The sequence below is a fragment of the Poecilia latipinna genome, unplaced genomic scaffold (genome assembly GCF_001443285.1).
Source record: "Poecilia latipinna isolate Pla-1442-1.1 unplaced genomic scaffold, P_latipinna-1.0 Scaffold417, whole genome shotgun sequence".
Taxonomy (NCBI): Eukaryota; Metazoa; Chordata; class Actinopteri; order Cyprinodontiformes; family Poeciliidae; genus Poecilia; species Poecilia latipinna.
Genome location: NW_015113033.1, coordinates 203,936 through 218,963, shown reverse-complemented (window position 1 = coordinate 218,963; position 15,028 = coordinate 203,936). Strand labels below are relative to the sequence as shown.

Below are 15,028 nucleotides of genomic sequence, written 5' to 3'. Positions count from 1 at the left end.
GTAGTTTTCAGCCAAAGCTCTTTGAGTTGCATTAAACTGAAGATCTCTAAATAAGCTCTGACAAACTGTAATCAGATAGAGATTTTACCAAAAGTTAAGTTATCAAAAGTTTTAAGCATTTAATCCAAACTAATGCAGATGATATAAAAAAAGGGGGGCAACTTTTAGATTTCTCTTTCTGCAAATTTTAGATCCTTATATTGAAGAACGCTCCGGCTGACGCATTTGTTTTTCAAATCTCTTTTGGGTCTTTTTAAGATTTGATAAACCAGCTGCTGTACCACTGGTAACTTAATTAGAAGGTAAAAATGTGCTTTATGTCTCTGTCATTTGTAAATAATAATAATAATAATAATAATAATAGTAATAATAATAATAATAATAAAATGTTCAGTACACTTACAGGCCAGGAGTTTGAGGTGAAGATTCACGCACAGCTTCTGATATCCATGCACAGAAAAAAAGAGAAAATAAATAAATCAAAAAAATTTATTCGTTTTAATTTCTGAATGCAGACGCGTGGCGTCATTTAGAGAACAATAAGTGAAGCAAAAACTCGCTTACCTCCAGCGGGGGAGTCGCTCACTGTCTGAGCGGTTCTGGACCTGGCCGCGGGAACAGGAACCACAGAGGAGTCCAGGCTTCTCCTGGGAGCCGGGACGGGAAGCGCGCTTCCCTCCGAGGCTCGGCGCGGCTCGGCGTAGCGAGGCACGCTGCAGATGGCCGACCCGCTCAGAGAGTAGAAACCCGTCTGGATGGGACGACCGGGCCGATGACCAGCAGGCCTGAGTTGCTGCTTGCTGTAGACGCCGGCAGCTTTTCCGTCCGTTGCATGATGAGAGCAGACGAAGGACGTCTGATCGCTTCCTGGAGTGTAGGAGCCTGGTAAGAGAGCGCAGCGGCACACCGTGCACCTGCAAGACGACAGATCAAATACAAAAAAATCTGATGTAACATTAAAGGTGTTGCAGACTTTACCGTTCAAATGTGCTGCTAGTACCGAGTCACTCAGCGCAAAAACACAAAACATCAACAAGGAGTTTTGGTCTATTTTCTAGTGTTCACTTGAAATAAGACTAATAACTATAAAAGTAACTTTTCAGAAAGATATAGCAGCTTGTTTTAACTCAATATTTCCTTAATTTTGGCGTTAAAAAAGTACCGGTGCTACTGGTAAACTATTTCACTTTTCACTAGTAATTTTTCATCAATATTAAGGAATTATAAACTTAAAACAAGCTCCAATGTATTCTTGAAAAGTTACTTTTAAGTTAGTTTTGTCCTTTTTTTCAAGTGTAATAAGATATTTGCACAAGAAACTAGAGGAGAAATTACTTGGTAAGGTTTTGCCCATGACTGAAAAAGACGCATGTTCTGTCACATGAACTTTTTTTCAGCAAACCTTGGTGTATTTTATTGTGATTTTATGGAAAAAAAAAAAAAAACACAGATTAGCGCGAAGATTCTAACAAGGAAAGGAAAAGAACAAGATTTTTCACAGATCATCTGAAAAATGTATTGGTTGTTCACTCCACAAACGGAGGACAGGCTGTAAGAAACCCGTTGCTGAATGGTCAACATTAAAGTTTTCGCGAGAAGCAAATGATGCACAACCTGTGCTAAAACGGCCTAATCAAATTCCAGAGCTAAAAAAAAATCAAAGTCCACATGCGCCCTATGTCCAGTCTGACTGATCTTGATCTACTTTGCAATAAAAGAATGAGAAAAAGAACTTCAGTCTCTCCAGATGATTTTTTCTAACTGCTTAATAAAAAGGAATTCCCCCCCCCCGCCAAAAAAAAAGAAAAGAAAAAAAAAATCCCAAAGAACTTGGCAGATAAAACACAAAACGCATCAAGAGGTTTGGACACTTCAAAAAGGCACTGCCTAATCACAGCCAGGTGTGGAGGTCAAATGTCACCAGAGGTGAACTGAAGCGCATTAGAGACAAACGTCGAGTTTGTTCCAACCAGGAGAGATGAGCGTCTCTCACCTGAAGCAGCCGCGGTGGTAAACCTTCCCGTCGCTCAGACGCTTCTGTATGAGGTGAACCGGCTTGGAGCAGAGGGAACACAGCGCCCTGGGCCTCGGGCCGGCATGACCGTCCTCTTTACTGGTTTCCAGTTCAGTCAGGCTCTGAAAGCAGAAGAGAAACCAGGCAGTCGGACGCGAGGCGAGCGACAGAGAGAGAGAGAGAGACAGAGAGCGAGAGAAAAAGAGAGAGAGAGAAAGAGAGAGAGAGAGAGAGAAGCGAGGAGCCGCCGTACCTTCTGGCTTCTCAGAGTTTTTTGCACCTTCGTGACATTCAAGACCTGCGACGACCACAACCTGCAGGGACCTGAAGTCAACAAGGACAGTTGGAGAAATGAAAACGTAAATGTATTACAGTTGATTTAAAAAAACAAAAAACAAAACTCAAGGTCGCTTTGTAGGTTGTTGCTTTGAAAACAACACTTTTCAAAACGCTGCTTATTTTTGTTTAAATCCTGCTGCACACATGCTGGCAGCTCTGCTAGCGTCGCTAGCTAGATGAAAACAGCTCTTTGTTAAGCACAGGTGGGCAGCAAATAGTTACATTTACTAGAGTAACTTCTTACTCAAGTAGGTTCAGAAGTAGCTTAGCTACGCTGTACTTTGTACTTTTACTGGAGTAATATGATGATAAACTACGAGTAAAAGTCCTGGATATTCGATACAAGTCAAGAAAAAGTAAATATATTTTAGAAAAGAAACGTATGAGACGCAGACACACACCTGCAGACCTCTTGTTTATTAACCAGCTCTGCTGTTTTAATGTTATTTTGAGCCTATTTGAAGATTAATATGACACAGGAAACACAGCATATTGTCACTGGAAGTAGATTAAATCGCTCCAACATATACACTTTACCTTCTGTAAGTAATGCTTTTAAGTAAAGTTTAATATTGGAAAAAGTGTTTTTTTGTTTTCGTCTTATACATATACATACATATACATACATATATATATATATATATATATATATATATATATATTTTTTTTTTTTAATTTAATATTTAACTTTAAGTTGATAAGAGTTTCTAGAAACGTCCAAATAATATATTTCTTTTAAAACTGGGGTACAAATGTGATGTGACACAGAGGCCTGTCCCTTTAAGGCTGGACTCTGACCTGTAATTATGTTTGCAACCAAAAAGATAACATAAATCTCTAAAGTACTGTTTGAAATCTGGAGTACAGTGCCTCCTTGACGACCAAAACATTAGGCGCCATCTTTAAGTCGCCTGACCTGAGCTTTTCAGCAAAGTGCTAAAGTAAAGTGGAGGATCTGTGATGCTAGAGCATCCAGCATTGTGAACTTTTAATTTAAAATAGACTTTAGGGTTTTAGACTTTTTGGACTAAAATATGTCTGCAGTCATTAATGGTTTTACTGAAGCTTCTTTAGGTAGGGAATACGGTTATAGCTCTTCATTAGCAAAAGGCCAGCAGAAGTGTTACACGGCATTTTGTCCAGAATTTCACCGTCGTGTCTTTGTGCGACGACAGTAGAGTAAATCTAAGGAAGTGAGGTGAGCAGTTCGTACCAGGAAGTCCACAAACTGAAAGCGAACCGGGCGGCTTAACCAAAGAGCAGCACATGAAATCAAAGGACAATCACACAGAAACGCGGCAACACACCGGGAGATTCTCCGCCGCTGAAGAGGTTGTAGTATTGGGAAACGTAGGTGATGACGGTGAGAAAGTCAGGCGCGTCCGTGGAAACCATGTCCTGTGGGTCCAGCAGAGGAGGGATTCCCAGCTTCGCCTCTGCGACCTCAAAAGCCTGCAGGGTCGAGAGGATGAAGGAGTTTTCACCGACACGCGGTCCGGCGGACACAATGCTGGCCGGGAAACTCCTGCCGGCTTGAACAAAGACGCGACTGACTCACCAGCTTGTTGTTTTGGTAAACATTTCCCCTGGACAGAGAGCTGAAGTCTCTAGAGCAAAGCAAGAATAATAATAAGTTAGAAACTGTCAGAAGCAGGAGAAAAGAAGGTCACAAGTGGTTGGAGTATCATAAAACTGAAACAAGCTAAATTTATGAATGAAAGATTAAACGTTAGATTAAACTGGAGTCTGGAACATTACTGATTCTTAAAAAGTATCAATGTGAACATTTACGGCTGTGTTTTATCGCACCCTTCACCGTGCTTTATTGTGTGGAATCTTAAAAATGTTTTTATAAATAAAACCTTTAAAACTCAGGCCTCCGTTTTCATGGTGGCTCCTCCTGTAAACTGATCCAGCGCCATGATTACATCCAGAAGTCACATAATTACCACACAGGACGGACGCACTGATAAGAAAAATTGGGCCAATATTGATATCCGATATTAGTATTGTTGTTAAAACTAGTAACTGTACAGTTTTTACATGGTATTACTAATAGCTCACAACCCTTTGCTGCATCACTATTACATGCCTGAACAAATATGGCCAACCTCTCCTGAAACACAAACAGCAACAAGATGGAAACAAACATTGGTTATTATCGGAAGACATTTTAAATATCCATTTTAAATATCCAAAATAAATAAACAAAACTCCAAATAAAATGAATTATGAAGTTTCTGAAAACTTTTTTTAAACATATTTTGTCATCCTGTTTGTTGTTGAAACAGAGAGAGAAACGTGAAAAATTATATTTCAGATGGAAATTATTGATCATGTTTTAATTTACCATGCAATTAATTGATTTACTGCTTATTGGCGGGCCTATCTACAACCAAAAAATAAATAAATAAATTCTTTGCACAAGACTCGATGTTGTACCCGCAACAAACAAACAAACAAACGATTCTGTTAGGTGAGCTGAATATACATATACGCCACACTTTTCAGATTATTATTTTTTTCTCTAAAGTTTAAATTGTACTAAGATTTTTACAGTGAGAAAACACATCGGATGATCCGTTCAGTCTGGGTCTGGAGAGGTTAAGAAGAGGGATTAGTCCAGCAGATTATAGTCTCCACTCTAAACGAAACGACCCAGTCCTCTTCAGCTCAGTTTGAACTGAAGGTCCATGTGAGGAGGGGAAAACGAAAAAGACAAGAAAAGCACAAGTATTTCAGATGAAGGGCTGAAGCCTCTGGTCTACTTACATCAGGTCGGGTCGGTGTTTGTGGATGATGGCACAAAACGCCAGCCCATCCCTGAAGGAGGCTGACATGTTCTTCACTTCCACACCGGGGTAGCTGGCGCATGTGACGCGGCACCACTCAAGCAGAGCCTTCGGTGATGCTGCCATGTTTTTGCGCGACTTTCAGTTGCGGACGGGAAAAGCATTTCCCTTTCTACGTGTGAAACATCAAACAGAAAGAAAGGCAGAACGGTTTGGTTTGGTGAAGAGAACAGGAAACGTTCACGCTCTTCTGCCAAACCACCAAACTGCACAAACAATGCGCCGACCCAACGAAGCAACAGGAAGGAAGTTATTTCTTCACACTTAAATGTGCATCTTCACCACCTAAAGGTATCCACACTGCGTATAAAGAGCGTAGATATTTTTTTTTTCACCCCCGCAGATTTTAGCCACGACCAAAGTTAAAGAAACGGTTCTTCTCACACTCACTGAGCTGCGGACTCGGTTTCTCCGCTATAAGAGAGTTCAACAGGGAGGGGAGAACTAATGTCTGAATATGTCCAGTGCCACGAAGCCTCCCGAAAGACCTGATAAAATAGGTGTTAATTTGAATAAAACCCAGCAACTTGCTCGCTCCTCCTTGTTGTGCTCCACAGCCCACAGCACGCCGCCGCTAGAGGGAGACGTAGAGCCGCTCTTTTTCTATAATTAGGAGGGAAAGGTCTCTAGTTACGAGATTAATGTCAGCAGTTCAAAGCACATGCTTTCTAACTCACGATTAAATCTTCTTTCTTTCCCATTATGAAACCAAATGTGTTTTTTTATATCTTTGTATGATGACGTTCTTTATTCTTTTCCGATGTTTTTTTTTTATCAGCTTCCTTGTTTCTGCTAAAAAAAAGGGAATATTTCTTGCATTTTTCCACTCAAATAAAGTCAAGAAAATAGACTAAATGTTGCTTTGGTATGTTATTTGTACTTATTACAAGTTGTATATATAAAACAATGCTTGACCGTGACTTCCGTGTGGATTTTAATTTTCTTTTTAAAAAGGTTTTGCCATATATTTGATTTTCTCCAAAAAAAAAACCCTACTTTTTTGAAAACAGTATTTACTATTAAAGACTGCCTTGCAACCTTCTATTATTATCCTGAAAGTTGTGAAATGACATATTTGATGGTAAATATAGTTTACTGTTAAACTATGGAGCGCAGAACCTATAATTACACCATCATTACTGGACTGGAGCTGGCTCATATTATACAGAAAATACTTATATGTTTATTATCGTATAAACAGAAATGCATGTATTCCAGTTATATATGTATACATATTTTAAACCTGAAAAAAAAATTAAACATTAGATTTAATTGCAACGTTAACGTTTTTTTTTTGTTTGTTTTCATTTTCCTTTTATCGATTAAAACACCTCTTAAACAAATGTGTTTTGTTTCAGACCTTACATTTATTACTAAGTGTAACAAGTTACACTTAGTAATAATAGCATTACCAACTTGTAGTAAAGAAATACGAGTTTAAGGCATTACGTAACCCCACGTAACGCAACTAAACGTGTTTTGTCTGTCCACTCCTCTTTTACGCAGCTTCCGCCTCGCTTTACGTGCCCTTACGTACATAAATCTCGCAGTGATGGCTGCGCCGCCCGATACGGAGAGTCTGGAGTCTCATATCAGTAAGTCTTTCAAACGTACCCCTCAGAGTCGGCGTTGTCTGTTGCTCCGGACATGAACTAGTCATTATCCACGAGCTGTGGGTGAAATAGCGGCTCACTGCAGGCTCACCGGGCGCAGCAGCAGGGGCTCAAAGCCCGCCGCCACCTCCAGGATGCTAACCTAGCTGCGGAGCTGCTGTACCTGCCAGCTGTCAACACCACCGACCACAGTCAGGGTAGCTTTAGCTCCCCGGCGGACACCTGCTACCGGGCTGTGTGTGTCAGAATCACCCGGGCAGCCTTTTTTAAAATCACGCCGGTTATAAAATGACAGTGATTTCATCTCGTGAGAAAAATCGAGAAAAGACTACAAATGCCAACTGAAAGCTAGCTACAGTGACACTGTTAGCACCTGAGGTTCACTCAGGTGACACTGGCAGGTTTGTTCCTCTTTAAATTGTGAAGTCGAACAGCTGGTCGCGTGCCTTTTTGAGCTGAATAATTGCGCATATTTTCATTGGAAAAAACATTTGATGACAAGGTTTAAATGACTAAATTATAACAGGTTTTTGAATACTATATTATTAGCAAACCTAATCTCGTCTATGCATCTTTTATGTCATTCTTAAATAGTTATTCAACTTTTTTTCTGTTTTCTTGGCGGTTGATATGATTTTTTTTTTTAATTTGCAACGGTGCTTATGTAAAAAAATATATTTGATAGATGGTATCTCAGAAAAAAATGACATTTGTCTACAAGTACATCCCCATGTATATGTTTTCAAACTAATTTTATGAGATGCATTTTTGTTCAACTTACTGTCTGGCCTTGCTTTGTTTGCTGACATTTCAGACAGAGCCACAAATCCACTTAACAGAGACACAGACTGGAGCAGCATCAATGCCTTCTGTGACCAGCTCAACAACGACCTGGAGGGGTAAGAGGAGACTCGATGCCCTTTGAGCTATTCTACAATCCCCAGACTGACTTTTTTTAGGTTGTTTTTTTTTTTTTTTTATAAAGAAATGTCTTCTCACCTTGAGAAATTGATCCCGTTCCAGACCTCAGCTGGCCACCAGGCTCCTGGCCCACAAAATCCAGTCTCCTCAAGAGTGGGAGGCCATGCAGGCGCTGTTGGTGAGCTAACACCCGCTCAGAATGAGCTGCCTTTACATTAACCAAACATTTCCTTCCTCCCAGCTGCCGTCTTTCATTGCCTGTGTTTACCGTTTCAACTCCAGGTCCTGGAGACGTGCATGAGAAACTGCGGGAAAAGGTTTCACAGCGAAGTGGGCAAGTTCCGATTTCTCAACGAGCTCATCAAAGTAGTTTCACCAAAGGTACCGACAGTCTGTCAGACTTGACGCGTAGCCTTTTATTTTATAACGGGTGAACTGACAAACACGGCGTTTTGTTCTGACGCTCAGTATTTAGGCTCTCGCTCTCCAGAGGCAGCAAAAAAGAAAGTTTTGGAGCTGATCTACAGCTGGACGCTGGCGTTGCCTGATGAGCCCAAGATCTCAGATGCTTATCAGATGCTAAAGAAACAAGGTAAGAGGCTGCTAGCAAATGCTACTTTTTTTTATTTAAACTTTTCTTGTAAAGTATTTTTAAAAAATTTTGGTAGAGTATAAAATTAGATTCTTTTTTTTATTTATTTTTTTTACTGTGTCTGTAAATCAGGTATCATTAAACAAGACCCAGAGCTTCCCCCAGACAAGCTGCTGCACCTTCCTCCACGCAGACCTAAAAACACCATTTTTGAGGATGAGGAGAAGTCAAAAGTAAGAGCCTTGTGTAACACTTATCGAAATTAATGATTTGACGCGGTGAAAAGCCATTTTCAGTCGGTTTCCTGCTGCCTGTTTAAACGTTCCCTTTGCCGTCATTGTTTGTGTTTCTGCTCTGGTTAATAACATTTTTCTTTTCACTGCTGTTTGCTTTAATAGATGTTGTCCCGCCTGCTAAATAGCTCACACCCTGAAGACCTGAAAGCTGCTAACAAACTCATTAAGGAAATGGTCCAAGAGGTAAACCTTCTGTTTTATTTCTGCATTTCTTATAATTTTTTTATTTTGAGTTTTAAAGCTTCTAAACGCTGCTTTTTAATCTTTCTTTCCTTAATTTGAAAGTTCCAACGTTGAATTTTACCAGCAAGAATTAGATGCACAAAGTGTGAATCTAATGCAAATTTTCTCTACTGTTTACAGTATCAAAAGTATAAATACAGGCAGAAATGTGCATCTGTGTGATGTGTGTTCTTCAGCAAGTTGAAGAGAACCCACACAGCGCTCCGGCGTAATTCTTGGATTTATTTAAACTGGTTTATTTTCTCCAAGAGGCTTTCAAACGGAGGAATGCTGCTCTAACTGTGAAGCATGGTGGCGGTAGCATCATGCTGAGGGTGTGTTTATGCTCCAGTGGTTCTGGTGTGTTGTACAAAGTGGATGGAATAACGAAGACGGACGACTTCAACCAGGATGTCCACGCATCCTTAAAAAGTCTTAAATTTGTTTAAACAGATGTTGCTGGTTAAGTTGCTCTCTGCCAGGACTAGTTAATGTTGTTTTGCACAAATTTTCTGTCAGGCAAAAGTTTGAGTCAGACACAAACATCTTTGCTTTCCGCGACTCAAGACGGTTGAAGCTACCGCTAACTAGCAGCTAGTAAACCGTTGCTAGCTAGCTTTTCTGTCTTTATCATGGACACAAAGTTTTTTTCCTACGTTTTGTTGACATGGAGCAAATCCCCCCCAGCCATCCCTTGTATTTATATTTTACTAGAGTCTTAAATTTAAGCTGCTGTCGATCGAATTCCTCAAAAGGAGCACACAGCAAAACAGGTTTTGCAAATGTAGAAGGTAAACACTACACTTCTGTTCCAGGAAGCCAGACAGTGAAATGAGTTCTGGCTAGAGGAGGAGCAGTCAGAATTATCCCTGGAGCTTCAGAACGTTTTTTGTTTTGTTTTGGGGGTTTTTCCTCTGCTGCCTGCAAAGAAAACACAGTCTGCGGCGAAAACCCCAACCACATATTAGTGAGGATGCCCTTCAGAGCCTGTATGAATACTTTTGGGCAAACCGATGTCCCGACTGTCTGCTCAGGATCAGCGGCGAGCGGAGAAAGTGTCGAAACGCGTCAACGCCATACAGGAAGTGAAGGAGAGCGTCGCTCTGCTGACTCAGCTGCTGCAGGACTACGACGGCACGGCGACCGGCCAGGGCAACGGCGACCTGATACAGGTGAACCAAACAAGATCACACAGTGATTACTACTCACTGTGTGAGTGATAATCTATCAGCCACACAGTGAGATTGATTATCAATATGCAGGGTTTGTGCTGGTGATTAAAAATCCTTGCCAATGCTTGAATTTCCATCAGGTGTTTTCAAGGTTTTGGAAATACTTGATTTCTGTACAAAGTGCTTTGATATCCAAACTGCACAGTTTTGTAAAACGGTGCAATCAGATACAGTTAAATCAATCAATCAATCAAATTTTATTTGTAAAGCACATTTCAGCAGCAGGGCATTTCAAAGAGCTTTACATCATAACAAACACAAATCCAGATATTTACATACACCTAAGAAACACGGCTACATTTCTTAGTTAAATCAGACGAAACTTTTCTTGTTTCTATTTGCTAAACGCTAGAAAATACCCAGAATGTTTTTTTTTTCCTTTTTTATATTGTGTTTAAACATTTAATTTGAGCAGAAATGCCATTTACATTAACGCGATTTGTTTGAATTTGGTTTCAAAGTAATAAATATTTACTATTCCTAAAGGCTCAATGACCTGTTGAGCTATACTTTAACCAAATTGATTGAAATTGGGTGAATTATTATTATTTTTTCATTAGTGTTTTGTTCTTGGACTGGCAGGGTGTGTGCTTTTAGAGAGATATTTCAAAACATAACATTTTGTTCTATTTTAATTGACCTTCTCCTGCCTGTGTAATCCAGAATACTATCACAAGACATTAATAACAGTAATGAGATATTGAAACCGTCTTCTTTGGCTCGTTTGTATTGTTTTCATATCCAAAGTGATTCTGGAAACGTTTGAATATTTACTTTAAAAAATGCTTGAAAAGTGTTTGAATTTCACTGAGGGAAAAGTGAACGAACCCTGAACATGAAACCCGTCTGAGTCCATCCCGTCTTCGCCGTCAGGATTTGTACCAGCGCTGCGAGAAGATGAGGCCGACGCTGTTCCGGCTAGCGAGCGACACGGAAGACAACGACGAAGCGCTAGGTGAGCCGCACGCCTTCTCCTGGATGAGAGGCGTCCATCTTGGTGGCATGAAAACCGTCACTCCTCACTCTGATTTTTTCTGCGCAGCCGAGATCCTGCAGGCCAACGACAGCCTGACTCACGTCATCAACCTGTACAAGCAGCAGGTGAAGGGCGAGATTGTGAACGGAAACAACACACTAAACACACAGAAACCCGCCGGTGGGTCAGCAGCCGAGACGGAACCAAAGTAAAATGCTTGTCTTTTGGTGTAAGCTGACTAACATGCCGCCCACTGATTCAGGGACGGCTCTGCTGGATCTGTCCGGGTTGGACACGTCGCCCCAGTCGCCTCCTTCCTTCCCAGAGTTCCCCACTCCCACCGACGGCCTCCAGGCTCCCTCACAGGAGACGGGGATCAGCCTGCTGGACGATGAGCTCATGTCACTCGGTAACGTTCCCATTTTCCCACTCGAATGTGAACGCTTCCTGTCATCTTTTTTTGTCATTTCCTCCAGTAGTAACATCTGGTTGTTGATCATGTGACTGGTGTGATGTGAAAAAATGTTTCCATTGCAGTTCTGTGAAATACATCTATTATACACAAGCGCAAAAAAATTACTGAAAATTTTTCTTTTTTTTCTTTTTTTTTAATTGGCACGTTCCCATTAAGGAATTTTTTTTTTCGTAACTTCAAGTTGCGCAATTTTACGTTTTGTGAAAACGCAGCTAACTTGAAACGTCTTCTAAGCTCCGTCTCTTTTCTGAAGGTTTGAGTGAAGGGACGCACACCTCCAACCCGTCACAACCGGACGACTCCACAGCCTGGGACTCCTTCCAGGTGAGCCGTGGGAAAACGTCGCAGAGCTTCACAATCTGCTGCTCCAGGTGCAAGAATCTAATGAAAACTTATTTTGTTCTTCTTTCTCCTTCCAGTCCTCCGACAGCATCGACGCGGATGTCCAAGCAGCTCCTCATCTCCTGCTGAGTCCTGACCCTCCGTCTCACTCCCAGCCTCTGTCGTCCCTGGATGAGCTGGACCTGCTGGGGAAGACGCTGCTGCAGCAGTCGCTGCCTCCCGAGGGTCTGCAGGTCAAATGGTACGCCTCTCACACCCACACACACACTGCATGGCTCGACTCAGACTCCAGCTTTGGGACGGGAGTTTTGGAAACGGTTCACATCTTCTGTGTCTTTTGTGAAAATAAGCTACAGACCACAACTCTGACCGGGTTAAGCCTTAAAAAGGTTCAGAGGGGACAAATTATTCAACATTCTCACTACCTCTTGTTGATTGTGCAGGAGGCTGTACTTCTGCTTTTCAAAGATGTACGGTTGTATAATTGCGCGTCTGTTTGCAGTCATTTTAACGTGGCCTTGAAGACACAGAAGATGTGAATTAAGGGCCTTGAAATGTCTTAAATTCATTAGAAACAGAGAGTAGGAATATAATAAGTTGATGGGTCTTGTATTTTATCGTGACAGGACAATTTCATCTTGTATATTCTGTGTTTTGTTTTGGGTTTTTTTTCCTTGCTGGACTTTTCTGTCAGGTAAATGTTTGAGTCTTCATTGTGTTCTGTGACTCAAAGCAGCTGAGGCTACCGCTAAATAGCTGCTAATGTACCTCGGCTAGCTGTTTTGCGTCTATCATGAGTGAATGCAAAGTTTTGACCAGTTGGCTGGACGACGTTCACACGTTTCTGTGGTGACATAAATTCTGTTCATAATGATCTTAAAAAGTCTTAAATTTGAGTTGGTGAAAACTCGCAGTGACCCTCCTATGAGCTAATAGTTGCTCACAGCAATCTGTTTATGCTAGCTGTAGCTTCATAATGATCAGTGATGCATCTCAAAGTGGACACTGACCAGGACCAGCTTAACCTTCATCTTGTCGCCAAGGTGGAAACATTCCTCTGGTCTTATAAACAGAGAAGTGTTTTCTTCATTGTAGGTAATGGTGGTTAAAATGTGTTTGTGCTGCTCGTCTTTCTTCTCCAAGGGACAAGCAGCAGTCCAAGCCGACTCTGAGGGATCTCCAGTCCAAGTCGGGAATCAACACTAGCGCTCCTGCTGCCGTAGCCTTAGCGGCCGACCCCTCCGCCTCCAGCCTGGGAGGAACGCTGCTGGACAAATCCCCGGCTCACGCAGCAGAAGTCTCCCTGGCCGATGTTTTTGTACCTCTAGAATCCATTAAGCCCAGTAAGTGCAGAGAAATCACCGTTTTTTGCACATGTATGGTTGTTTTTCAAACTTTAATGATTTAGCGTTTTCCTGACCGCTCCTCCTCCAGGTAGCCTCTTACCCATAACCGTGTTTGACGGACACAGCCTGCGGGTTCTCTTTCACTTCGCCCGCGACTCGCCTCCGTCCCGCCCCGACGTGCTGGTGGTGATCATCTCCATGTTGTCCTCCGCCCCTATTCCCGCCACCAACATTCACTTTGAAGCTACAGCCCCAAAGGTCAGCAGCGATGACCTATGAACTCTGTGTCTCCTCCTCAGATTCTGACTTTTAGACTCACTAGATTAAGGGAAGTGGTTGCACACGGTTTTATTTAGGGGTAACAGAGTAACGGTAGCAGTTAACGGAGGCTGTGGACGGTTTGTGGTTGTAGTGTGACGATGTGGGGAACAGTTGAAGGTGTGTGAGGTTTCTGTCCTGCCCTTCCTGCGGTTCTGTTTGCAACGATTGCAGTTTTTCTGCACGACACATTTTGGAGCTGTAATAATAAAATGAAGCTGGTGTTTTTACCAAAGGTCGTCTATTCATACCGGTTCATGTCTAATGCGAACACATCTGGGTTAAAGCTTGCTGATGTTTTTGTGTTTTTATCTGCAGTCTGTGGGGGTGAAGCTGCAGCCTCCATCGGGGTCAGAGCTCCCAGCTTTTAACCCCATCCTGCCCCCTGCTGCCATCACGCAGATCCTGCTGCTAGCCAACCCTAACAAGGTAGCTACTAGTACAGGCTTTAATGTTCCTCTTAAATGTTATTTTAATTGGTGTTCTACACTAACAGTAATATAGTGCAAGCAAGAAACTTTGTCCTATGTTTTTCATGTTTCCATTTTTCAACATGGCCGCCGTTTTTGAGTCTTTTGAAGCAGCTATTACCACGAGATGTTACACGTTTTCATGACCTGGATGGACTTTATGTCACATCATATATTTGGTCGTCCTATGAAGTAAGAATATGGAGCAAAATTAGAGACTGAGGACTTTTGCTGTTTACAATTTCACTCCAGTTGATGAAGATGTGAGACAGACGGTTAGCATTAGTGGAGTTAGCTGTGGCATTAACTACCACTGATTTTAGTCCAAACACATATTCTTCATCACAACCCCGGCAGCCATTTTGAAATATGTCCACCACAAAAAAGCAAACAGGGGATGAAGAAAATCTGATTTCTATGGCTCAAGACATACATGCTATGATTTGACACCAAATATTTGCACTAAATTGGCAATTTTAGTGTAAAAATGTATTTTCCATGGCAACCATCTTGAAAAATTATCAGCAAATCTGATTTTTATGGGTCCAACTGGCATCAAAAATATTCATCTGAAATATTGGCAAAATTCACAGCAGAAATAAATTTATCTTAAGCACATTGGACCTCTTGATAAACCTACATTTTTTGCAGCTGATGTAACTTTTCTTTTTGTTTTTTTAAATAAACATACTTAGCTGGATTCTTGTATCCGTCTGTGAAAGATTTTCCTCTCTTTTCTTTGTTGTTTTTGTTTTCCCGTGTGCTTCAGGAGAAAGTCCAGCTGCAGTACAGACTATCGTTCTCCATGGGCGAGCAGCAGCACAGCGAGAGCGGCAGAGTAGAACAGCTTCCTGACCCTGAGAAGTGGGGGAACCTATAGCACCTGAACTCACCCCGACAGACTCTCTGCTTCCGGACTCGGCCGCCTGTCCTCCGCCATCGGCGCCGTCTTCAGACACGTTTCCTTTGCGGTCATTCTGGCGTACGTTGGTTTGGATGGCAGTGATTTTTTTTTTTTTT

At 41.7% G+C, this 15,028-nt stretch overlaps 2 protein-coding genes across 3 annotated transcripts in view; one reads left to right on the top strand and one right to left on the bottom strand.

Annotated features, from left to right (window-relative positions):
• Positions 1-7,021, bottom strand: part of LOC106950691 (MICAL-like protein 1) — a 17,218-nt gene extending 10,197 nt beyond the window's left edge. Inside the window, exons 1-8 of the mRNA XM_015037705.1 lie at positions 6,841-7,021; positions 5,126-5,315; positions 3,912-3,960; positions 3,661-3,805; positions 2,268-2,338; positions 1,994-2,136; positions 565-914; positions 404-440 (exon numbers count right to left, since the gene is read on the bottom strand). Of these exons, the coding sequence (XP_014893191.1) occupies positions 404-440; positions 565-914; positions 1,994-2,136; positions 2,268-2,338; positions 3,661-3,805; positions 3,912-3,960; positions 5,126-5,271 (941 nt within the window). The 5' untranslated portion in view covers positions 5,272-5,315; positions 6,841-7,021. The remainder of the gene's footprint in view (positions 1-403; positions 441-564; positions 915-1,993; positions 2,137-2,267; positions 2,339-3,660; positions 3,806-3,911; positions 3,961-5,125; positions 5,316-6,840) is intronic.
• LOC106950692 (ADP-ribosylation factor-binding protein GGA1) lies at positions 6,695-15,022 on the top strand. 2 transcript variants are annotated; one of them, XM_015037706.1, is made up of 17 exons: positions 6,695-6,800; positions 7,633-7,717; positions 7,842-7,917; positions 8,022-8,120; positions 8,208-8,331; positions 8,464-8,564; positions 8,730-8,810; positions 9,884-10,021; positions 10,955-11,036; positions 11,124-11,237; positions 11,320-11,466; positions 11,786-11,856; positions 11,952-12,115; positions 13,018-13,217; positions 13,309-13,478; positions 13,857-13,967; positions 14,778-15,022. In XM_015037706.1, exons 1-17 carry the CDS (start codon positions 6,758-6,760, stop codon positions 14,886-14,888), a joined length of 1,917 nt encoding a protein of 638 aa, XP_014893192.1. In that variant the 5' UTR covers positions 6,695-6,757; the 3' UTR covers positions 14,889-15,022. The 2 variants fall into 2 exon arrangements, with proteins under 2 accessions (XP_014893192.1, XP_014893194.1); XM_015037708.1 differs by lacking the exon at positions 6,695-6,800 and adding an exon at positions 7,125-7,219.
• Positions 15,023-15,028: the final 6 nt, after the last annotated feature.

Bases quoted from the DNA above. Each gene is read 5' to 3' on its own strand.
- LOC106950692 (XM_015037706.1), top strand. From the start codon at position 6,758: ATGGCTGCGCCGCCCGATACGGAGAGTCTGGAGTCTCATATCA. The intron at 7,918-8,021 runs GTGAGCTAACAC...TTTCAACTCCAG, and splicing joins AGGCCATGCAGGCGCTGTTG to GTCCTGGAGACGTGCATGAG. The intron at 10,022-10,954 runs GTGAACCAAACA...CTTCGCCGTCAG, and splicing joins GCAACGGCGACCTGATACAG to GATTTGTACCAGCGCTGCGA.